Source organism: Ostrea edulis, chromosome 9 (genome assembly GCF_947568905.1).
Source record: "Ostrea edulis chromosome 9, xbOstEdul1.1, whole genome shotgun sequence".
NCBI lineage: Eukaryota > Metazoa > Mollusca > Bivalvia > Ostreida > Ostreidae > Ostrea > Ostrea edulis.
The window spans coordinates 64,728,400-64,754,891 of NC_079172.1; the positions used below are offsets into that span (position 1 = coordinate 64,728,400).

General features: G+C 36.1%; 1 protein-coding gene across 8 annotated transcripts in view; it reads left to right on the forward strand.

Annotated features, from left to right (window-relative positions):
• Positions 1-1,812: 1,812 nt before the first annotated feature.
• Positions 1,813-26,492, forward strand: part of LOC125657722 (uncharacterized protein ZK1073.1-like) — a 42,179-nt gene continuing 17,499 nt past the window's right edge. For 3 of the 8 annotated variants that reach the window (XM_056149912.1, XM_056149911.1, XM_056149917.1), the window contains exons 1-9: positions 1,872-1,906; positions 2,061-2,111; positions 3,237-3,294; positions 8,294-8,411; positions 12,745-12,780; positions 17,843-17,905; positions 18,156-18,216; positions 22,478-22,564; positions 24,890-24,967. In XM_056149912.1, coding sequence (XP_056005887.1) covers positions 1,880-1,906; positions 2,061-2,111; positions 3,237-3,294; positions 8,294-8,411; positions 12,745-12,780; positions 17,843-17,905; positions 18,156-18,216; positions 22,478-22,564; positions 24,890-24,967 — 579 coding nt within the window. In that variant the 5' untranslated portion in view covers positions 1,872-1,879. Of the gene's footprint in view, positions 1,907-2,060; positions 2,112-3,236; positions 3,295-8,293; positions 8,412-12,744; positions 12,781-17,842; positions 17,906-18,155; positions 18,217-22,477; positions 22,565-24,889; positions 24,968-26,492 lie in introns of all 8 variants that reach the window. The other 5 variants (XM_056149913.1, XM_056149915.1, XM_056149919.1 and 2 more) reach the window with 5 other exon arrangements.

Genomic DNA, 26,492 nt, shown 5'->3' on the forward strand with positions numbered 1-26,492 from the left:
ACGAGTATTGCAGCTGCAAACATAAGCGGAACGGATATTCCTCCCCATTTCACGATGCCAGGGGAGACAAGACGCACTACAAGGGTATGGCATAGAAAATATCCCGAAAGATAGGGCGCTGAAAGATGCCAAATTTTTAGTGTCGGAGAGTGGCCGGACAACGGATGGAATTGCCCGTCTTTGGTTTGAGCAGTGTTTTCTGCCAAACACTGGAGGTGAAAGGCCACAATTTCTTATATACGAGGAACAAGGGTCACACAAGGTCATGGAAATAGCACATTCAAACAAACTTTTAGTCATGGAGCTAACCTGTCATACCAGCAACTGGACCTAACCATTTTCAAACCTTTTAAATCGACATGGAACAAAGAAGTAGATACGTTCATACACAGTTCGGGGGGGGGGTTGCGGTTGGGCATGGGCATTTTTTGAAAATGTTTTAAAGGGCTTGGTCCATCCAATGTTGTGTCTGGATTTAAAGCTACAGGTTTGTATTCTTTAGGTCCCAGTGCAATTCCTGCAGAGGCATTTTGATCACCTGAATTGCACGTGGATGACAATGTTGCCCAAATTTGTGGTCCAGCTTCTTGTAACCCTGCTGAGACAATCGCCGTCCATAACACACGTGAAATAGTTCCACCGCCAGCTGAAACTGACACTCAGAATAGTGACAAAATCACGACAATACTAACATGCGAACATGTTTTATATGAATGTAATGAAATCTTAAAATTGCCTGCCCACAACTATGCTTTTTAAATTGAAATGAAAAGTTTCCGATGTTATACCGCTGATTTAAATCAGCACATTAAAACGGATGCACACGATTTGCACCAAAAATAAAACTAGGAATATTTTTCAATTTAATCTATTTATTTCTCTTTTACCATTTATACACTTTTAAGTCTTTTTATACGTGTGATAAAAACACAATTAAATTTTTTTATTTGTAAAACACATTTATAAATCTATTTTATTCACGAATATGACAAGATTTCTTTGTTTTAAAGAAAAACAGAATCTGGCCATGTTTGAATAAAGTTTGTATAAAATCGGAGTTTTCTCACTGAACATCTGATAGGAAAATTCGAAATTTTGACATGAAAAATAACGTACAAAATTTGGAAATAACTGCATGAAAGCAAATGGCGATTATTGAGATTCTTAGTTCATTTAAATAACAGAAAGGCATGAATAATTATATTATGTGTCACTGTTTCAAAAGAGAAGGTTACGACGACTCAAGTTTTGTGGGTGTGTTTTTTTTTCTTCTTTTCCCCAGCTTATTTAAGATGATGCACAGTGTAGTGAGCCCTACTCCAACAAGTTAGAGCCTCTGTTAACGTCCCGTTACGCGGCGCCAAGTCAGAAGCATCTTGCCGTGATTAACCTCTAGCGTGCTGGAGTAAGTGAGTCCTACGCATAGAATCAACCCCCCACCCCACCCCACCCCTTGCGTGGTTTTGACAACTTTTCATTTTCCGTTATTTTCTCATACAAAGAAATATATTTTGCTGGAGGGCTGACCCAAAATGACAAAAATTGCCATTTTGTTTTCAATCTTGAGGGGAGGGGGGAGGGTTGCAACCCACCTAACCCCTTCTAGATCCGCCCCTATATACGCCGTTTTAAATTTAAATTATTGACATTTTTTTTATCCCCAACCTGTTCTTAAATGTTCATTGTGAAGTCGTTTCTAAACCTATCTACCAGATTTTATCAATGATTATTTATAAACATGAAACGAATGTTGATTCCTAGAAGGTTTCACACAGAAAGATTCCGAATGTTTCCGAAAGATGTAATTTGCATACAAAAATCGGTCAATAGCAAGGGAGCTTACTCTCTGAATTCATTGATTGTTTGCTAGTTTTGCAAGATGGAGGTAGGAGAGGATTCACAAAGCGTGGAATGTGAAATGATTTTAAAAAATTGCATTTTTGATCTTTTTGAGTATTTTGGAGTCCTATTAAAATGTTGTGTGTTAGGCGTAGTGTCATAGACGGGAATAGTATTTTGTGATGTACTCTTCAAAGAATTTTTGAATTTTTGTTTTGCAGCACAGGGAAATATCGAGCCCAAGAGTGGAGAAATTTAATGTATATATTGAGGTAAGACAAGATTTCATAGAAGGGAAAAAATCTTTAAAATTGCACAATTTTTAATGATAAAGATCTGCTTTTCACTTCACAAAATTCGATTACATCTACGTACACAACCGCGCAAAACGTTTGTTTTGGGCAGATCTAATTTGGGATTTGATAACATACTTAGGTAGCTTGCAATTAATAATTTAACATATGGAAAGTGTGTTCTTCTTAAACTTCGTGCATGTTTGAATTTTTGCATAAAAACAAAGCTGACGGCTAAAACAGCCTTATAGTACGGGGCCATACAAGGTCACAGACGCGCAACACCGCGTTATCTGTACGGCTGGAAAAAAGGCGTTAAAAGCGCCATGGCGTAACATTTTCAACATGCTTAAACAAAGATATACACCTAATGTAAGAATTGCATTAATTAGTAAGTGTATTAAATTATCATTTTAAAGACGCGAGTACGCCTACAGATTAAGTGGGCTAGTAAAATAGATCACGTGACCTGGCAAACGTGGATGTAAACACTTCCACATGGTTTTGTTTACGCCAGAGTGACCTCAATACTTGCTGGCGTGTGTCATTTGCGTCTATTTTCTGTGACATTAGGATTTGTTTTCGTAGGTATAGGTCTATAAATAAACTTAAGGTCATAGGATACCCAATATTTTGGAGTAAGGCTTTTAAACACCGTGTTTACAATTTGATAACAACAATGTAAATCGGTCATTTATTCATTTCAATGCATAATAAAAAGGTATATTTGAAGGATTTCAATTTTGCAGCAATATTATTGAGTAAATTTTTTTTTTAATAATGCAATAATAAAGGTGGTTTCATAGAAAAATTTGTGATAAATATTGAATTTTAAGCCAAAATTAAAACAAAAAATATGCAAATAGTCTTGCAAAGTTCTATATAATAACTTTTTTTTTGAGTATGAGGTGGGTATCTCGTCTTTAAATTCCATTGTTTTCTCCATACTGTTTACAGGTAAACAAAATGTCATAAATAATTTGAAATGTCAATACTGAATGTAAATATCCAAACAACCCCCGCCCAACCCCAACCCCACTCCCTACAAGTTTGAGGTCAAGAAAACTTCTACTTCCTAATTCTGATTTTTATTTTTATTTTCAGGGAGACTTAAAGCACAAGCACTTTGTAATACTTACGTTACATGATTTAGGATGCAATCGTAAGTATATATATGGGACTAGAATTATACTCAGGATCTTGGGGTGGTTATTAAATGATTTGTTGTAATCTGTCTTGCATACCAAGCATCCTCTTCATTGAGAATTGTTTATGTTTGTAGATTTGTTGTTAGGTTAAACTAGGACACACTCCTGGCAAATTGGCTGCTCTCCAACATCATGTAAACACAGTGTAAACAGATGATGAACCATGTCACAACAAATGTCAATGTTATATGCTTATACAGATAAACATAAGCTCAAGAGAGAGGAAAAAGAGAGAGAGGGGGAGGGGGAAAGAGAGAGAGAAGGGGAGGGGGAAAGAGAGAAAGGAGGAGGGGGAGGGAGAAAGAGAGAGAAAGGGGGAAGGAAAAATAGAGGAGGGAAGAGAAAGTGAGGAGGGAAGGGGAAAGAGAAAGGGGGAGGGAAAAAGAGAGAGTGGGGGGGGGGGGGGGAGAAAGAAAAGGGGAGAGAGAGGAGAAAGAGGGTGGAGGGAAAGAGGGGGAGAGAGAGGCGGAGAAAGAAAGAGTGGAGAGAAAGAAAGAGTGGGGAGAGAGAAAGAGAGGGGGAGGGAGAAAGAGATGGGGAGGGAGAGAGAGGGGGGAGAAAGAAAGAGTGGAGAGAAAGAAAGAGTGGGGAGAGAGAAAGAGAGGGGGAGGGAGAAAGAGAGGGGGGTCTTACTGAAGGAAATCTGACTTAGTAGATCTGAATTCCTTTCTTGTTGACCTTTGACACGTAACAGGAAACTCACTAATAACCACATGACCTGTCAACACGAGATTGACAAAAGGAGTTAAAGAACTAAGATAAGGGTCCTATTTACCCATCAAAATTGACAGTTGTGCTTTTGTTTCAAGAGTATTGTGTTTTGCACTTTAAGAATCCCATGCAGCTCAGTTTGATCAAAATTACCTTGATCAGCAATCACAAAGATAACACTTTTCTGTCATTTTCAGTATCTTGAAATAAAAAAATGGCTGATTTTTAAATATCTGTATTGGACATGGTCTGTAATGAAGTAAATTAAGAATTTGTCTCTTTAAAGTTTCAAGTTTGTGGGGAAGGGGGTGGTGCAAACAAAAAAAAAAGAAAGAAAGGGGGATGTTATCATACCTAGTTATTTTTAGGTCATTTTCCCCAGGACTTAAACATATCTATAGGCACAGCTGCTATTTTTATGGAGTTGATGGGTGCTGATTTGTTTGTTCTGTGTCACTAGTTGTATGTACTTAGAGAGTTATTAAAGCTTAACATGAGGAATAGGGTGAAACAGGGACATATTCCTCACTCTATGCACACTTGTAACTTGTTTTGTATAGCTAGACAAGCACTTCTGAATGATGAAATTATATCTATGGGTGTTTTACCACACAAGCTTCATGCACTTCTAGCTAAAATTGAACAATTGCAACTGCTGTAATTATAATAACGGGTTTTGGTACTTGAGTTGTTTCTCAAGTTGCTTTAGATATTTTTATCAATTAATTTATACGGGTATTAAGAGATTTAAGTGCCTGAAGTTGGGTAGACTAGTAGATGCCATAACTTTTGACCAACACTGTAGTAATTTGGCAGTTCGTTCATTTGCCACATATTATTTATGACTGTTTGCTTATTATACAGAAGACAGTAAAACTTGGAAGTCAGTCACCTCTTCATTAAAAAAAAACAACGCCTAAGGTCAAATTTAATTTAGCAAAATTCTTAAAGTTATGCAGTATGAAAACGAGGAAGAATTTTTTTCTAATGGGTGTATAAACTTGGCAATCTAACTGACCCTCTATTTTATGCATTATTCCTTGTGTTCTGTTGTCTGAATTGAAAATCGTATCTTCAAATGTTATTCTTCAGTGCAAGATGAAATTTATGCAGACAATTGAAAAATTTGTTCTCCTTCTGTACTGTTTCACCGTGAAATTAAAACTGCATTGACTATAGAATATACTGCCATAACAAGAATTAATACGACATAAATACTGTATAAAAAAGATTTAGATAGGGAACCTTGAAAATGTCCTTAATTAAAACTATGTAATCATGGTAATACTGTATATATTATTACTACAGTAACTTGATTTGAAGAGTTTGATCACATCGAGTTGACAGGCACTGATCATCAGATCAAAGGAGACGTGAAGCGTCACTTCCATCAAATCATGTGACTCTGCTGTTCGCTTCAAATAAGTTAGAAACCAACTCGATATCACTATTAATGCAGCATTACTTATCGTTCCATAAAATAAACTATCACTAAATTTTCCATTCAAATTATAACTTCTATATGGTGCAATATTTTATCTTCTGAAATTGAAGAGTTTGTATAGTTTGTTTTTTAATTTAGCAATATGCAAGTAGGTATCTGGAGACAATATGGATCAGTGATTGAATAAAACAGTCTATAGAAACTCTTCAATTTCAGGTGATAAAGTATTGTGCCATGGAAGTCTTCATTTGAACGAAAAATTTAATGACTGTTCTCATTTTTGGATTTTCATACCAAGACAGCAAGCGATGCAAAATTACTAGTGATAGAGAGCTATATATAGTTTAACAGTCAAATCACGTATTTGAAATGAACAGCAGTGTCACCTAAGTACACATTACATGTGTAACAGGAAGGGAGAAAATGCAACGGACCAGACCAGGATTCAAACCTGGGCCCCTGAATCTCTAGTCAGGTGCTCTACCTACTGAGCTAACTGGCCATTCCGGCTATCGACCCGTTAACTGCTACATTCCTCCTTAAATGTCTTCACACTTGAAGACATCAACCCAGATTCTTTTTGCCCCTGGCAGGATTTTCACTTGCAAATGCAGGGGTGGTCTATGGCACCAAATGTAATGGGAATGGAGAAAATGCAACAGACCAAACCGGGATTCAAACCCAGGCACCTGAATTTCTCTAGTCAGGTGCTCTACTAATTGAGCTATCTGGCAACTGGTGATCAAACCTGGTTGACCGCTACATTTGCTAGAACCGGTCGAAACTGAAAGTAAATTTCCAGACATCAGTTATGAAGGACTGCTCCGAAATTGAAGAAAGTGTCAGTCCAAATATTCAGCCAAGCTGAATCTCGGCCGAGATTAGTGTATTCCTTGTGACCTTTCTTTGGGTACCAGTGTATTCCTTGTGACCTTTCTTTGGGTACCAGTGTATTCCTTGTGACCTTTCTTTGGGTACCAGTGTATTCCTTGTGACCTTTCTTTGGGTACCAGAATTACTCTGCTGTGGGAGTATCAGTGTTTTACACACACATCTTGTTTTCACTTAGTAAACTAAGCCGAATTTTTCTTCTCAAAATCCAGATTTTTCGAAACTCTTGATCAGTATCAAACTGAAATCAATGTCTTGTGCCTATTTCTGTAAATTAATTTCACTGTAAAATAAAACTTGAATGCTGTTTGTTATCACTAGGAGTCTGTCAGGTGTTTCTTTCTTAGTGACATATGACCGATACCTGGGAAATTTAATGGCTTGTGTAGTGAATGCACATCTTGTAAATTGGATGTTTGAGCAGATCAAGTGACAGTATCTCGTACATAGAAAATTAATTGTCCTGTAGGATTGGAATCAACAATTAAGATAAATTTTTTAATTAACATACGCTATGATTTGGAAACGTGACACGAAATTGTGAGTGAGTGGTAAACAAATAGTCACATCTTAATATTAATTAGATGTTGGGATGTAGAGTACTTTTTTTTTAATTACTTTGAAATAAATGACACTGATTACACTTGTGACTAGATACTGCCACAAGCCATCATTCTACTTTCATTTTCTTAGCAATGAAACAAAATACAAAACATGAAAACAAATTACTTTTCTAAAATTCTCTTGCTTCATAGACTGGAATATCACTCTGAAGATGTTTAGGTGCTCACAACAATGAAGATTATTGTGCAGTACTTATCAAAGTAGCAGCATGCCAATTGCTTGACCAATTTGAGCTGAAATTTTTCATCAAATTTTATTTATCCAATTTTTATTGTTTACAATGTTTAGCTTATTAAGTATTTCTAATGGTCAGCAAACATTTGATTATTAGTTGTTGAGTTACAAGTGAGATACAGTACTCACAATTCTTTGTTATGCCTTGTTTTTGTTTACATGTAGATTGCTTAATAGAAAATAGCAGATTTAAAACAAAATGAGATTTGCCACACGCTAGAAACTATTTAATTCTGTTAAGAATTAACTTAAAAATTGAAAATCTACTTTAAACAAACTTTTACTAGTATATTTAACCTATATAAACAGAAACAGGGCACGAGCCTTGTTTACATAACAGAGAAATGTGAGCTCCGTATCTCCCATATACCTAGACACCTGACATTAAAATTTTTGCTGACCATTAAAGATACCTTAGTTAAGCATTCTAAACATTAAAAATGGAAAAATAAACTTTGAAAAATTTCAGCTCAGATCGTGTCCATGCCCCTTTGAATATGAAAGCTTGCAATCTCTGAGTTTTTCTATGGTCACATTGATTTTTTGAAAGTACAGGAGAGCCAATCACCTGTATTACCAATTCAAACATTCCATCAAATTACGTAAATGTCTGACAATCTCGAGAGATGAAATTAAAGCGATGAAGTTTATCATATATGTAGATGCAGCATTTTCTGATGTTTTTGATTACATGCAGTTCTAGAATTTTGAATGTTTTTTTAAAAAAGCATTTTTAGAATATATATCTGAGATTTTGTATCGACTTAGGATTTATCAATGCGACATAATTTTGGTTAATGTTCAATGTATTCAAGTTACTGTCACTAGTACTGGCTCTCCATAAGTGTTGCATTTTCGGCAATATCGCCAGCAACTCGTTAATTCAATTTACCAACATCGACAGTCAGCAATGTACAGTTTATTATTGGCCTTGGAGGTGGGGTTATCAAAATTGGTACAAATTTATGCAAAAATAAAGTTCTCTGGAATAAGAACTGGTTCCCAGTAAATTGGACAAAAGTCTTTCTTTTGTACTTTGTGTATTTTAGACACAATGTGGTCCAACTACCTGCAGCACCCCTCCATGGCGGAGATCAACAAGAGAGCAGCGTTTGTCCATGTGGATTTTCCCGGACAGGAGGATAATGCAGTCGATCTCCCGCCAGAGTATGTACAATAACCCAGATATCGGACAAATATAACAACACAATGTAAACACAATGTTATTCTCCCGCCAGAATGTGTGATGGAACAAAATTTACATACAGTTCTAATAATACTCCTGTGGGTGTGGGCGTGTGTGTGTGTGTGTATATATATATATATAGAGAGAGAGAGAGAGAGATAAGAATTACTTATATATATATATCAGTGGTTAGAGAGAATGTGAACTATTATCATGTTAAGAAGCCTAGCCTTGTGCCCTTTTAGTGGTTAGAGAGTGTGAACTATTATCATGTTAAGAAGCCTAGCCTTGTGCCCTTTCAGTATCAGAATCATTTTTATGCTTGTTTAGGGAAGTTTTGCTGCAGGTTAAAGTTTCTTTGTTTTCGTTGTATTTTTACATGAATCAAATTTCGTGGATTTGCTGTAGAATACAGTTATATTGATATATAATTTCATGGAAAGCTAATCTGATTACTTCCTTTTTGAGCAAAAATTGTATTAAGTTTACAAGCGTTTATTTGTACGACAGAAGAACAAAAACAACATTAATCAGTTTTCATAAAAATTGAATAAATCAGAATATAGTGGTAGTGGTGGATATATTTTGTAGCCTAATTCTGTCTGCTTAGGAAGGATGGAAAGAGGGGTAGAGTTAAAGGACAGAGGAGGGAAAATGGAGGGAAATAGGTGTAAGAAAAGAGGAGGTAGAATGGAGGGAAAGAGGAGTAGGGAAATAGGAGGAGAATTGGAGTAGGAAAATAGAAGGGGAAATGGAGAGAGGGAGGAGTAAGGAAAGATGGGGGAAAAGGAATAGGAAAATAGTAGTGGAAATGGAAGGGGAAAGGAGTAAGGAAAATGGAGGGAAAAGGAGTATGGAAATAGATGGGAAAGAGGATTACGGAAATAGGTAGGAAAATGGAGGGAAAGAAGGGGGTAGGAGGGAAAGAGGAGTAGGAAAATAGGTGGGAAAATGGAGGGAAAGAGGAGTAGGTAAATAGTAGAATGGAGAGAAAGAGGGATGACAAAGAGACAAAGAATGAATTACTTGTTTACATACTAAACTATTACAGTGGACCAGTATATATACAACATTTACCTCATCAAGGGAAGTGTAAGGAGAAATGTCAGCTAAATTAGTCCTACGTCTATGTAATAGATAATGTCTAATTATTCGTAAAACACTCTACACTTGCAGTAAAAGCTTTGGTCTTTACGTTGAGAACATATATAAACCAAATTACATGTTACTGGTAGGTGATGGCCTGATAAAGAATCCTCCATGCATTATGTGTTACTGGTAGGTGATGGCCTGATAAAGAATCCTCCATGTCATCACCTGTAGCTGATCTCAATGTGTCAGTAAAACATAAAACTAAACACTGTGTTTGATGGCAGGGGAGAGGAAGTGTGATGACAGATAATTAGGTCATTTTTGTCAGTGGTGGCTCTCCTGGTCTCTCTAGGGGCCCTCATGCTCTGAATAGCACAAATGTTGTTTAAGGAAATAAGCTGTGTACTGTCAAATTTGTGATTTAATCATTTTACTTGATGTCCGCAAGCAAGAAGGTCCAACATTAGACATGCATATTTCATTTATCGTACTTTGCAATTCATACCAGAATATATTCATCTTGTTTTGTAATTCACAGCAGAATATTTCATCTTCCTTTCCAATTCATTGCAGAATAAAGCTAATACATGTATGACAAAAAGTTATGTTTCAAAATTTCTAAGAAAGAGAACATATATTTCCTATGATCTGTTGAACATATGGCAAGATAGTTTAGAAACCTGTTCTGTAATAAAATGAGCTATTGATAAGTGTATGGTTCTTATCATTCTCTGGGGTACCTGAGGTACAGTTATAAATAGATCAACATTATTCTCTGGGTACCTGAGGTTCAGTTATAAATAGATCAATATGTCACATTAAACAGTGAGCTGAAATGGCTGAGATTGCCTCTATCACTGGTATTAAACTGATGATAGTAACGATTGTTACTATCATCCCAAGATGTCGGAAGGAAATTCCGGAAAGATCACGTTTACTTATTATATCTATTTGTATTGTTTATTTGCGAATGATATGTAGGTAAGAAATATCATACACTAGCAATAATTACGATCAGGTGTTATTTTATCTTTTATACGGATCAAATGAACAGAAAATTCGTCGTTGAAAAAACAGCGGGGATGATAGTAACGAAAATTAGTGATGATAGTAACGTAAAACTTCCGTTACTATCATCCTCGCTGTTTTTTCAACGATGAATTTTCTGTTCATATGAGCCGTATAAAAGATAAAATAACACCTGATCGTAATTATTGCTAGTGTATATTTCTTACCTACATATCATTCGCAAATAAACAATACAAATAGATATAATAAGTAAATGTGGTCTTTCTGGAATTTCCTTCCACCATCTTGGGATGATAGTAATGATCGTTACTATCATCAGTTTAATACCAGTGCTCTATGTAGCAATGTCATAGAAGGAAATATCACAGAATTATTCATTTAAAAAAGCCTGTTCTAGTAGAAACTACCGTACCAGTAAAAAAAAACAGTTTAACAGGAAATTGATTATGTGTTTGTGGGAAGTTATATGCAGGAAACTTCCCTTTGCTTTTTGAACCATGAATGGTTTTATAGACTGTATTCTTTTGTTGTAATTTATAGATTATCGTGAATTAAAAAAAAATAAAATGGGCAATTATACAAAAAGTTGTAACCAGGTGACTTGTGAGAACTCTGGTTCTGCCGGTCACACATGTTCCTTGAAACATTCCTAGGAACCGTCCTAGTTTGTGCTTTAAAGTTTATTGAACACATTGATTTTAAAATGAATTTCTGGCCGTAGTATATTTTCATTACTATTTAATTCCAAAGCCCAAGATACTGCATTCTTGCTGCATATGTAGTGGTATTTTCACTGCAGTTTAAAATCTTGTTGATTTTAATGTAGACTGAGATCAACATTGCATTGAACTTAACGAACGTTACGCAGAATGAAATGTGAAAAACGTGAATACAAAGCAAACGAAAAAAAAGTTGAAACCTTTTCTGATCTGATGACACCATTTTGTGTTTCTGATTTATAATCTCGATCTGCTATATCATTATAGAAAATCCATTTTTTGATATTTAATCATCATCAATTTGTAAATTATCATTAATTTTCAAAGTCAAAGACCAGGAGCTCGCTTTTCCTGGATTGGAAGCATGATTCATCTCATCTTAATTTGTTTTTCTTTATGGGAGAATGATTGAAGAATCAATATGGTGGCTATATATCTCCATAAACACGCTGGAGATGGCTACCATTTGTAACCAGAGGTATTTACGATTAATTCAATAAGTTTGATGAAGAAACCTGAGTCCCTTGTGTTAGGATTTTGAATCATTCACAAGTAGAAACTGATGGATGAGACTCATAAAATATATGCACTGTGTAGCCATTTATCAAATATCATAAGTCAGGTTCTATTATTAATGTCATCTTGTTTTATTAACAGCAAGGGGAAAAACTTTATTTTGAGACCCCCCCCCCCCCCCCCCCCCCCATCTCCACCTCCCACCCCCCGAAAGCCAAGTTTTTTCCCCCACTTTGTCATTCATCTGGAAACATAAATGAGGGATACTTTAATTTGTTCTTATTTTACCATCATGCATAGTCTAGGAGGATTAAATTATTATTTCCCAACATAGGCCTATTACATACAGTTGATCCTTTACTTTACACCAGTGTTAAATATCACAAAATGATTCGTGGATGTTAAACCGCGAGAACATCAATTTGTGAGTGGACTGTTGATTATTAAGAGACTTTTAAATTACATGCATTTCAGCAACATAAAAATAAAAACGAGTCATTTTATTTCTGAATCTCGCTAAATTAAACTTCTGTATATTACACATATTTCAAAGTTCGACTTTAGTTTATCACATATTTCAGAGTTCAAATTCAGTTTATCACATACCTCATTTTATCACATATTTCAGAGTTCAACTTCAGTTTATCACATATTTCAGAATTCGTCTCTGTTTTAAGATGTATGATAGTGGTGAATTTTCTTTTAGGACTTGATTTATGGGATCATAAATATTTCACTGTTGGCAAACTTTTAAATCACATGTATTTCAGTATTTGATGTGATTTTGGAAGATGTGATAATTTTTGTGAAAGTTAAATCACATTTTTTTTTTTAGAGTTTCACATTGTTTTTAAAAGTAATTTTTGTGAAAGTTGAAATGCATATTTCTGTGTCGGAGTTCATTTTGAGATGTTGTTTAAGACTTTATATTTTATTACATTTTTCTCTTTATAAATAGGCGCCCTCCAAAACGAGGCTCAGGGATTTCTATTTGGTAATACCCACAAGTGAGGGGAATATTGTCAGTATGCTTGCCATGATCAATATTGTCATTTTGCAGGGGTGGATCTCAGTTTGTAGGGCATGTACTATTGGTACTGTTAACAGCATTAACATTTCAGTCGTAAACACATAACACACCTGAGAGGAAGTCACACGTTGTTTTCAGGATGTAGGTGCCCTGTGATAGATTCTGCTTAAGGCGATGTCTTCTATGTTGTTGCCTTTGAATAGATTTTAGCGACAAAGTCGATTAACAGCAGTCAAGTATATATAAATCCACCCCTGACTGTCAATCTAAATATAGTGCATCTGCTACAAGCGTCCTAGATAATAGTAGCTGTTATGATTATCTGTACTTATTTAATCTCTGGTTGTGTCTATCTTATTTTGTGATTCATGTTGTGTGCAGTTGTGGCATTGTTTCAGTGAAGTTCTTTACGATGTGGATGTTTTTAATTCTCGTTCAAAAATAGTAACACAACACCACCACCCCCCCACCCCCCTTTCCTGCTAAACAAGAGAGATGAGGAGAGAAAAGAAGTCAAAGTGAAAATTCTTATTTGCAATGTACAGAACAATTTGTTATAGAATTGATACAGATCAGGGATGATGTGAATTAAATCTGATTAACTTTAAAAGTCGTCATCCTACTCTTCCACAGAAATTGTCGGCATTTCTTATGAAACGGAATGAAAGTTTAATAGTATGTCTGTATACCACACTGTTAAGTACCGCGGTGTACAGGAGCCGTTTTTGTCAGTCTTGTAACGCTGTTTGTGTATTCTTGTTTCTGTGCTTTACTCTGGGGTGTTTATCTATGTCATGTGACTGTTGTCCTTGTGCATGGTTAGTCTCGGTTTCGGTCCTTGTTCACCGCAATGTGGCTGGACAAGAAAAGACTATAGTGCAATAACAGTTATTTGCAACCCTGGATTTTATATCCTCTGGTTTCTCTGGAATTTAGTCATTTCCATGTTGAAATAAAGTGAAACAAAAATGAGAAGTAACATTTTTTTTCACCGCTGCTTTATTTGAACATGATGTTTTCATAGTGTTGGTGACATGATACGTTTTGTTTGAAAACTATTAAAATTTCAATTTTGCAATTTTTTAAATTGAAATTTTGGGCCACATGTGTTGACCAACACTGGCCAATCTAAAGCAAGATAACTTAAAATAATGACAAATTTTGGATGTTTGAAAGACAATGATGAGAAACACATGAAATTATGATGCATATAAAAATTTCACATAAAAATTACAACCCGCTACAGTGTAAATGAACAAATTCCTATATCTTCTGATATGTACTAATTTAAAATTAGGGTGTCAGAATGCAATTTAGACTACTTAATGAGCTCAGTTCTTTCAGTGTTAAATAGCCTCCATTATGATAGTAAAAAGGTGTACACTCATTGCACATTCACTGACAGGATCGCGACTTCTCCAGGAAATATTTTATCATTGGGGGGAGGGGAGTACACCTTGTTGTAATTGGGGAAATATATTAGAATATTAATTCTCAGTGAATGTAAGCATGTGGCTTATTAAGCCCCACTGAGTATTGTAATTTTAGGACAGCTTCACTTCTATAGGTGTATAATGTTTTAGCTCATTCATTATCACGTGGATGTAATGGCATTCTTAATGAGATCGGAGCTCTTTACAATAACACCTGCAGGGGGCTTTACATTAAGTTCACATACCGGTTCTTTTTCCTGATGTAGCACTTCTCATTTCTCATTTAAATTTAGAATTTCTGTGATTAACAACAACAGTTCAAAGACAAAGGAGACCCTGTTATAATAAGTCTGACCAGCTTTTGGTTCCTACAGAAGACTGGCTATACCGAGTGGAATCGCCTTATACAAAAACTGCAAGCACTGGTAATTCAAGCAGAATCATGATAGCATACTGCACAAAAGACTGAAATAGTGATTTTTAAAAAATGTTTAAAGACCTAAGGAACTCAAGGTTAAAGCCTGAACCTTTCATTATTGACATAAGAAAATAGAATTCTCGTGCAGCAATTGATAAACCATATGACACGTCTTGCGCAATACATTGATTTGTTCTGCTACGACCTGATCCATATCCAATCGTCTTGATTACTTTGGTTTTTGGTGGTGAATATTGACTCGGAAACTGGCAGCATTATTCTTGTTTGTACTTGCTTATTTAAAAAAAAATGTCTGCTTGTATAATGCATGTGCATCGTGTGTGACGATTAATTGCATCAAAACTGCAAGATGAATATTCTGGCTATCTGTACCCTACGGAACATTTACTGTGTAGTCTATGCATCGCAAGTTTGTTGTTGAAACTTTATGCATGGATTTTACATGATTGATGACTGTCCAAAATGATAATTTATGTAATTTATCTTGACTAACGCCTTCCGAGGTTGGAATAATTTAAATCCCTAAATCATATACGGCTTGATTACAAAGTTTTATTAAAGACTGCTGATGAACTTCACATTCAAGGTCACGATTTACATGAAACTTCAAGTGTTTTCTTTATTTCTTAGTAAATGTTCTCTTATATCTCCTAGTAGGAATTACATTGGAATTTCAGACAAGAAAAATGATATTGAATAATTAAATCTTGAACTTATGTCTAATGGAACTTGGTGTTTTACGGCACAAGTGAAAACCCCAATGACTATCTAATACTACGATTCACTTAACACATCCAGCTCTCCTGGACAGCCATTGTGAGCTGTTGTGGTATATATCCTGTGTCTGTCATTACCTTTGGAAACAAATATATATTTTGTCATCATGTCTGGAAACAAATATATTTTTTGTCAACATGTCTGTAAACAAATTTATTTTTCTCCAGAATGACGGCAAACACAGTCACCATAAGTGATATTTTTTTGAAGCAATCTAATTTTAGAATTGCCATCATTGAGCTAAATGAGTGTATGCTTACATTTATTTATATGTTTTATTGTGTCCCATTGGAGAATTCTTCACACGTGTGAAGACATCATCAGCTATTATAGGTGAAGTTCCACAAAGCTGGTATGTAGCCGTGAGCTTGGTTTTCTTCTTTCTCTGTGACATGGGACCTCCAGTTATAAGGTCATATCTGAGAGATATGTTACTTTCACTTTCACTTTTAATGTTGGGCTCTTGGTGAAGGAACAGGCACTACCAACGTTAAACGTCTGGGTTTTGACATGATGCTGGCATTAATCCGGGCCTCTCGGTTGTGAAGATAACACCCTAAGCGCTACAGACTTACAACCACCAGTCATTTATATTATGAGAGCCTTTTATTTTTGTATTGATATTGTAGTAATTTGGGCTTATAAGGACTGTGGATATCAGCCTGGATAGCTCAGTGGTTAGAGCACCTGACTAGTAATGCAGGGGTCCCGGGTTCGATTCCCGGTCCAGCCAAAGATTTTCTCCTCTCTCCTATATATTCTACATTTGGTGCCATTGACCACCCCTGGTCTTGCAGGTGAAAGTCCTGTCAGGGGCAAAAAGAATCTGGGTTGTGTGTCTTCGAGGGCGAAGACTGATTAGGGAGGTAGGAATGTAGTAATGAGGGCTATACAGACTGTGGATATTGGCCTGGATAGCTCAGTGGTTAGAGCACCTGACTAGTAATGCAGGGGTCCCAGGTTCGATTCCCAGTCCAGCCAAAGATTTTCTCCTCTTTCCTATATATACTACATTTATATATATTATACTACAATATGATAAAGCACATATTATCATATGATAAATTTATAGATCATACTTAATCATTGTAAACTCATTAAAATGGTGGAATACAACTTCCATTTAAAACAATTCAGCAATACGGTTTATGACTGCAGAATCAATAGCAACTCTTCAATGTGCTTTACAAGGATTACCTCCCCTTATGTATGACAGGGGATTATGTTTTTAAACTTGTTTCTCGGGGATTATTCCCCCTTCATGCTTTTCAGGGATTGATTTCCCTCGTGTGTTGTCAGGAATTAATTTCCCTGATATCTGAGTTGATTCTAGCTACAATCCAGGCTAGCACTGGGAATCTTGGGATATTTCAAGGTGACCTGGTCAGTGCAGGCACTATTCTGCCAGTTGATACGTACAATTATATGTACACAAATAATCATTTAAAACAATCTCAAAAGCATTAACACCGAGCACATATCACAAAACCAATCACAAAAAGTAATATTCAAAATTGTGATTAAAAGACAAGATGTGTAGAAATAATATCATTAGATATTATATAATAAATATAAAGAAATCGGATTTGTTTTATGTTTATCAAAATATGCTTTTGACTGCAGGATTTTCTTTTTGCAGGGGCCTGGGGGGGGGGGGGGTTAAGGTATGGATATGAACTCGGATTATAACCACAGACTAAGCCATTATTGTAATGGCAGTCAATATTACTGTGTTTGCTTAAGCTATGTCTGACAGTCAACCAAGTTTGCTGAACACCCCCCTTCCCCATCTATCTCAAATTTAATCTGTTAGATTTTAATTTTCAATACCTAGAAACAAAATGCCTGAAAAGGGGGACTGCAGCTGTTGTTTTAGCCCTTTTTTAAATTAAATATTTTCATAGCAAAATGCAGAATATAACACAAACACACACACACTCACACTCTCTCTCTCTCTCTCTCTCTCTCTCTCTCCTCACAAATGCTTCAGTCATCGATAAATTCTAAAGACTTTGAAAGATCTGATGAAATAAGGACTCGAGATAGGTCTTTGTTCTTGTGCTCTTAAAGCCAAACCACAATACTCGTTCATTAAAATGAAAATGAAAATAGAACCCTCTTTCTCTTGCTGATGTCACTACTACATGATACAGAGCAGGAGAAATCTCGAGAAACATTTTGGTTATTTTAAAGATCTGAACCACACTACTTTGGAAGGCTAATTATCATTTATAATTATGAGATGAAGTGAAGATAATGGTTTGATATTTCTAATATACAGAAAATCTGTATATCTTCAATCTACTGTGATGACTGACAAATGATTGAGTCGGATATTTTTAGTATAGCTGGATTAACTTTGTGAATTTTATTTTAGTTACAGCTTTCCCAGTATGCAGAGTCTGGGAGAAGATCTTGTATGTGTACTGGATCGACTTGAGTACGTATGCACTGAATTTAATCTGTGCTTGAAGGACTGTAAAACAAATATTAATGGTTAATAAGTTCATGTCTAGTTATATTCACAAATGAGTGCAGAAAGTGTTTCTTTCACGCGTGAATACGAGTTGGTTTACAGTGAAAAATATAAAGATTATTGAATTTATGATGATAACCAGATTCATTGATATTTATTAAAAAAGATTCTAATCATCAATATGATACAGCGATTCCTTTTGACTGTTTTACAGTATTAAGCAGGTGGTTGGACTTGGAGAGGGGGCTGGAGCCAATGTTCTCGCCAGATTTGCCGTATGTATATTCATCACAGCTTTAGTTTATATATACAGTCAAACCTCGTTATCTCAATGGGACTGAGAAAAAAATGTCGAGATATCCGAGGATTTGAGATATCAAGGGTGAAATACTTAAAGAATAAGTGGTTGGGACTTCTGAATCACTTCGACATATCCATGGTATTCGAGATATCAGTGTTATAGATACCAAAGTTCCACTGTAAATATATACACTTAATTTCTTGTAACAGCGTGATTTATACGTATAAACTCAGGCTCTGCTGTTTGTTTAGTAATGTGTGTTTGGTTGTCTCTTGTTCTGGTTTTCTCTTGCTCCGTTTGTCATTGTGTTCATCTGTCAGTGTGTTCGTCTGTCAGTGTGTCTGTCTGTCATTGTGTATGTCTGTCTGTCTGTCAGTGTGTTTATCTATCAATGTGTTTGTCAGTGTGTGTGTCTGTCTGTCAGTGTGTCTGTCTCTTAGTGTTTGTCTGTCAGTCTGTCTGTCAATGTGTTTGTCTATCAGTGTGTCTGTCTGTCACTGTGTCCGTTTGTCAGTGTGTTCATCTGTCAGTCTGTCTGTCTGTTAGTGTTTTTGTCTGGCAGTGTGTCTGTCTGGCAGTGTGTCTGTCTGTCAATGTGTTTGTCTATCAGTGTGTCCGTTTGTCAGTGTGTTCATCTGTCAGTGTGTCTGTCTGTTAGTGTTTTTGTCTGGCAGTGTGTTTGTCTGGCAGTGTGTTTGTCTGGCAGTGTGTTTGTTAGTGTGTTTGTCTGGCAGTGTGTTTGTCTGTCACTGTGTCTGTCTGTCACTGTGTCTGTCTGTCAGTGTGTTTGTCTGGCAGTGTGTTTGTCTGGCAGTGTGTTTGTTAGTGTGTTTGTCTGGCAGTGTGTTTGTCTGTCACTGTGTCTGTCTGTCACTGTGTCTGTCTGTCAGTGTGTTTGTCTGTCAGTGTGTTTGTCTGGCAGTGTGTTTGTCTGGCAGTGTGTTTGTTAGTGTGTCTGTCTGTCAGTGTGTTTGTCTGGCAGTGTGTCCGTTTGTCAGTGTGTTCATCTGTTAGTGTGTTTGTCTGTCAGTGTGTTTGTCTGTCATTGTGTATGTCTGTCTGTCTGGCAGTGTGTTTATCAATGTGTTTGTCAGTGTGTCTGTCTGTCAGTGTGTTTGTCTCTTAGTGTTTGTCTGGCAGTCTGTCTGACAGTGTGTTTGTCTGGCAGTGTGTCTGTCTGTCAGTGTGTCTGTCTGTCACTGTGTTTGTCTCTTGTTCTATTTTTCTCTATGTCCATTTGTTTGTTAGTGTGGTATTTTTTTCCTGTAGTTTGTTTTTGAATGGGATTTTTATGAAAGGTTGGCCTTGTGAATGATAACCAGATTCATTGATATTTGACCTCTGTGAAAGTCTTCATGATGTTATCATGGCATAGTCCACGACATGAGAACTTGCATCATGGGGCTGATTCCAAACAGTCAATAACGACACCGTCCCCTATGATGGCACACAACACACAATAAGGATGGTGTCAAATTGTTCAGTGAAGTTTCCATGTAGGCATGCATCAGAAAACGTCGGGCAAGCTGGAATAAATTCAAGATGATGACCGTGATGGCAGAAGGACTTACAAACTGCAGGCTTCTATACTCCCTAATGAGAATTACTGATGTGCTGTTCACTAGTTGACTAAAGATGTAAGGAATAAGATCCCAAGTGTGTAAAGAATACATTGTTAATTAGATTTCACAGTTTTTCCTGTCTAGTCTAATAAACTACGTATATAAATAACCATATTGTCTCCCGTAATGGCAATGGATGAAAAGGCATATAGCACCATAGTACACAGGGTAACTGACTTAGTAATGAAGTCGTGATATTTACGCATAATTATCTCATTATCTGCTCTGTACTGAATGGGGCTGTCAGATGATATGACGTTTGAACAAGAAGCTTCAGAATCTATTCCCAGTCATTTTTCATTGATTTTCAGCTTTCCAGTGGTAATTAATTATGGAGACATTACCTGATATAGGATTTCTATGTCAATGGTTTACTTAATGACGATTTATCTGCTCTGCCTGTAGAAGTTAATAGTCGTGAGAAAGGCTACTTTATAGGATTTTGACAGCGGTTTAGTTTTTTGGTTTTTTTTTTTTTTTTGTTTCATTAAACATTATTGTGTAATTTTTGTACTCTGATGTTCCTGTTAAATTCACCAGAGGGATATAATTTGATTCTCCTCATTAATAACCATTTGTAATGTAAAGGTCTGTTGGTTTCATTTCCCACTTGTAAAATGCCAACCAAATTTAGAAAGGTTAGATAAGGCAGAGTTGTGTACTGTCTTGAGATGATTTATAAATAACCTCAATTTTTTTAGGTCCAGAGGTCAAATTCAAGGTCACCCTGTCACATATGGTAACTAATGGTCAGTGGCCAATATCTCCAATACTTATGCTTAAGTAATGAAACTTCATATGCTGACTGAAATTGAGGACTTCATTGTTATCTCCAATACTTATAAGCTTAAACAATGAAACCTCACTTGCTGACTGAAATTGAGGACTTCATTGTTATCTCCAATACTTATAAGCTTAAACAATGAAACCTCACTTGCTCACTGAAATAGAGGACCTCATTGTTATCTCCAATACTTGTAAACTTAAACAATGAAACCTCACTTGCTCACTGAAATAGAGGACCTCATTGTTATCTCCAATACTTGTAAGCTTAAGCAATGAAACCCCAATTGCTCACTGAAATAAAGGACCTCATTGTTATCTCCAATACTTGTAAGCTTAAACAATGAAACCTCACTTGCTCACTGAAATAGAGGACCTCATTGGTTTTTAAAGACCAAGGTCACCAGGGTACATTAGAGACCGAATGATTGTCATTTTGGTATTTGTTGCGCTAATAACACAGCACTGTATATAACATGTCTGCATATCATGCATAGTCATTCATGTTATTTGCACAATAAATTTAAAAATATATATATTATGATGCTAAATCATTTAATGCTTATATTTACATTTTCTCAAGAAATGCTTTCATTCATGTTTGACAATTGCTCTGCACTGTACATGCATGTAAAATTGGTAGACCAGTAAGAACTGGTTCAGTCTACTCAATACTGGTTTTGACTGGTTCTAATTAATACTCCTTTATTTGTGGTGGAGGGAGAGGACAGGAGTACTCTGTTTTACTATAGATTAGAGCATAAAGCTTGCAATGTAGTTTAAAAGGAAAAATACCTTGGAATAGAAATGATCTGCATATTTACTTTAATACTATATCAACTATAACAAAGAAATCAATGAACCCTTGATCCATCACAAGGGGATGACCCCTAATATATTTTTTAGGTCAAAGGTCAATTTTATCAACTTGCACAAGTTAAAAGAAATGATCTCTGCATGGTGTCTTTAATATTGTGTTTTAGCAGTGAAACTTTGATATCTTTAATGTGTTTTAGAGTGAAACTTTGATATCTTTAATATTGTGTTTTAGCAGTGAAACTTTGATATCTTTAATATTGTGTTTTAGCAGTGAAACTTTGATATCTTTAATATTGTGTTTTAGCAGTGAAACTTTGATATCTTTAATGTTGTGTTTTAACAGTGAAACTTTGATATCTTTAATATTGTGTTTTAGCAGTGAAACTTTGATATCTTTAATATTGTGTTTTAACAGTGAAACTTTGATATCTTTAATGTTGTGTTTTAACAGTGAAACTTTGATATCTTTAATATTGTGTTTTAGCAGTGAAACTTTGATATCTTTAATATTGTGTTTTAGCAGTGAAACTTTGATATCTTTAATATTGTGTTTTAGCAGTGAAACTTTGATATCTTTAATATTGTGTTTTAGCAGTGAAACTTTGATATCTTTAATATTGTGTTTTAGCAGTGAAACTTTGCAACAAGAGTCTGTTGAGTGTCTTTCCCTTTTGTAAAAGTACAAATCAAATGGATATAAGTTGAGGCAGGAGACAGATACTCTAAAAATTGGCATATAAGATGTTATTGAAACTTTGTCTAAATGGTTGTTTGATCCAGCGCTTTATAAGATGTATGTGACCACTCCAATGCTTTTAATGTGTTGCAGATGACCCTGATCAGAATAATTTTTGCAGTGTTTAATCCATTTTTGTGAAATTTTACAAATGGCCTAGACCGAGCACATGAGTATTAGGGGTGTGGCCAGTCCACAATGATGTTACACATGGCCTAGTATTTCACACAAATTTTTGGGTGTGTGTCTAATTTAATTTTGTTGTGAATTTACAGATGGCCCATCCCACACGAGTGTTGGGTGTCTGTCTAATCCACTGCACCGGGACAACTGCTGGCATCATGGAAGGACTGAAGGACAAGGTTAGACACTAGTCAACACAGAGAAAAAGTGAAAGTAGAGTTGTGTAAACAGAAAGTGAAATTTGGTTGTAAAGTGAAAGTAGACTTGTGTACATAAAATGAAAGTAATCTCTAACATCGATCATCTAACGTTGATATAAAACATTTGGCAACATCAAGGATACACCATTTAGTAGAAAGTCAAACAACAGAAACTTTTCCACATAGGTAACATGATAGAAAGAAGGACATAGAGTGGTAACAAATGGTTGAGTTGATAAAGATAGGTAACACAGTTAAAATACCCAAACAGACAGAGTAAGACAGCTCAGACAAATAACAGCAACAGAGATACACACAGAGTAAGACAGCTCAGACAAGTAACAGAGATACACACAGAGTAAGACAGCTCAGACAAGTAACAGCAACAGAGATACACACAGAGTAAGACAGCTCAGACAAGTAACAGAGATACACACTGAGTAAGACAGCTCAGACAAGTAACAGTAACAGGGATACACACAGAGTAAGACAGCTCAGACAAGTAACAGAGATACACACAGAGTAAGACAGCTCAGACAAGTAACAGAGATACACACAGAGTAAGACAACTCAGACAAGTAACAGTAACAGAGATACACACAGAGTAAGACAGCTCAGACAAGTAACAGAGATACACACAGAGTAAGACAGCTCAGACAAGTAACAGAGATACACACAGAGTAAGACAGCTCAGACAAGTAACAGAGATACACACAGAGTAAGACAGCTCAGACAAGTAACAGCAACAGAGATACACACAGAGTAAGACAGCTCAGACAAGTAACAGAGATACACACAGAGTAAGACAGCTCAGACAAGTAACAGCAACAGAGATACACACAGAGTAAGACAGCTCAGACAAGTAACAGAGATACACACAGAGTAAGACAGCTCAGACAAGTAACAGAGATACACACAGAGTAAGACAGCTCAGACAAGTAACAGAGATACACACAGAGTAAGACAGCTCAGACAAGTAACAGCAACAGAGATACACACAGAGTAAGACAGCTCAGACAAGTAACAGAGATACACACAGAGTAAGACAGCTCAGACAAGTAACAGAGATACACACAGAGTAAGACAACTCAGACAAGTAACAGTAACAGAGATACACACAGAGTAAGACAGCTCAGACAAGTAACAGAGATACACACAGAGTAAGACAACTCAGACAAGTAACAGAGATACACACAGAGTAAGACAGCTCAGACAAGTAACAGCAACAGAGATACACACAGAGTAAGACAACTCAGACAAGTAACAGAGATACACACAGAGTAAGACAGCTCAGACAAGTAACAGAGATACACACAGAGTAAGACAACTCAGACAAGTAACAGTAACAGAGATACACACAGAGTAAGACAGCTCAGACAAGTAACAGAGATACACACAGAGTAAGACAACTCAGACAAGTAACAGCAACAGAGATACACACAGAGTAAGACAACTCAGACAAGTAACAGAGATACACACAGAGTAAGACAACTCAGACAAGTAACAGCAACAGAGATACACACAGAGTAAGACAACTCAGACCAGTAACAGAGATACACACAGAGTAAGACAGCTCAGACAAGTAACAGTAACAGAGATACACACAGAGTAAGACAGCTCAGACAAGTAACAGAGATACACACAGAGTAAGACAACTCAGACAAGTAACAGCAACAGAGATACACACAGAGTAAGACATCTCAGACAAGTAACAGAGATACACACAGAGTAAGACAGCTCAGACAAGTAACAGAGATACACACAGAGTAAGACAGCTCAGACAAGTAACAGTAACAGAGATACACACAGAGTAAGACAGCTCAGACAAGTAACAGAGATACACACAGAGTAAGACAGCTCAGACAAGTAACAGTAACAGGGATACACACAGAGTAAGACAACTCAAACAAGTAACAGTAACAGAGATACACACAAGGGTGAAAGGCACAAGCACTGAATTAATTTGTAGAACACCATGCACTGGGAAACTTATGCCACTGCTTGATCATTACCAAAAATATGTATGTCACTCAGTCAAACCTATTGAAATCAAAGTAGTCCATAGCAGAGATTAAGAATGTATTAAACATAATGATGAACTTGGGAGGATATAAGTTGAGTTCATAAAAATGTCGGCTGATTGGTTGAGTTGATCAGAATGTTTTTGTATTTTGTCAGCTGATTGATTGAGTAGATCAGAATGTTTTTGTATTTTGTCAGCTGATTGGTCGAGTTGATCAGAATGTTTTTGTATTTTGTCAGCTGATTGGTTGAATTGATCAGAATGTTTTTGTATTTTGACAGCTGATTGGTTGGAAGTTGGATAACCTAGGAATGAACCCCACTGCTGAAGCCTATTTGATGATGCACAGATTCGGTTCAGTACGTACAAACCAGTGAATTGTCTCTGTTATATGGATGCAAAATAGGCAAATCTTGTTTTACTGCTTTTATGTGAGAGAGTTAGTCTCTCTTGTAGTACTGAGTGATTATAGATGCCTTGTTAAGTTTTGCCAACTAAGTGCCTCTTTATTTCAGCTCGCTGAGAGCCCTGTCCTAGTTCTGTAGAAGGTGTGGTATAAGTGGCACTGTATATCCAGTGGTTTAGACACAAATCTCTCTGTAACTCCCGTTGTTGCTAACAAACTTTGTCCAATTTCTCCCCCTTCTTTATCTTTAAATTCTCTGCATTATCCAACTAAGTGAGACTTTTGCACCAAACATATGCATTTCTAAAATGTACCCTCTATCAAGCATGATAGTGAACAAAAGTGGATAGCTTTTAAGCTGAAATAACAGAATTCTGATACGTAGACTTCCAGTCTCCTGTGGCCCAGCACACACAGATACATGTATACTGATGGGTCATTGGATCATTGTTTTTATTGGAGAGTCATGGAGTATCTTTTAGCCTTCCGTTTTTTTATGACACTCCCACACAGAGTTTGAAGGTGGATTGTTTGTTTTGTTTTTTCATTATGATTCAGGTTCTATGTAAACGTTGATATTCTCATATCGCTACTTGGACGGCCTTATTTGAATATGTTTGCATTGTGAAACAGAAAAGTTTACATTTGTGATGCACGGAGCATGGAGGTCTGGGACATTTATTGAACTAATAGCCTTGTGATAGTTTATCGTAGTTTTTATATAATGCATGTATTGTGGTCTAAAGGAACTTCCAACTTCTGTTAGTATGCTTTGTTTGTTTGATTTTCAACGTGAGGAGAAACCTGAAGTGAACTGTTCTGATACATTTTATCCGGTGTCCATCTGTAAACTTATAACATTTTATCCGGTTCTGTAAACTTATAACATTTTATCCGGCTCTGTAAACTTATAACATTTCATCCGGTGTCTATCTGTAAACTTATAACATTTTATCCGGTTCTGTAAACTTATAACATTTTATCTGGTGTCCATCTGTAAATTTACAACATTTTATCCGGTTCTGTAAACTTGTAACATTTTATCCAGTGTCCATCTGTAAACTTATAACATTTTATCTGGTGTCCATCTGTAAACTTATAACATTTTATCCAGTGTCCATCATTAAATTTACAACATTTTATCTGGTTCTGTAAACTTATAACATTTTATCCGGTGTCCATCTGTAAACTTATAACATTTTATCCGGTTCTGTAAACTTACATTTTATCCGGTTCTGTAAACTTATAACATTTTATCCAGTTCTGTAAACTTATAACATTTTATCCGGTTCTGTAAACTTGTAACATTTTATCCGGTGTTATAGGAGTTATGAGATTGATCTCTGTTCTTTATCTTCACCTTTCAATATGAGGTCACAGTTTTACATGGGAATATAGAAGCTTCTAAAGGGGGGGGGGGTGATTAATTGTGCAAAATTTAGACCTATGCTCAGTGCTTATGACCATTGAGCAGGGAG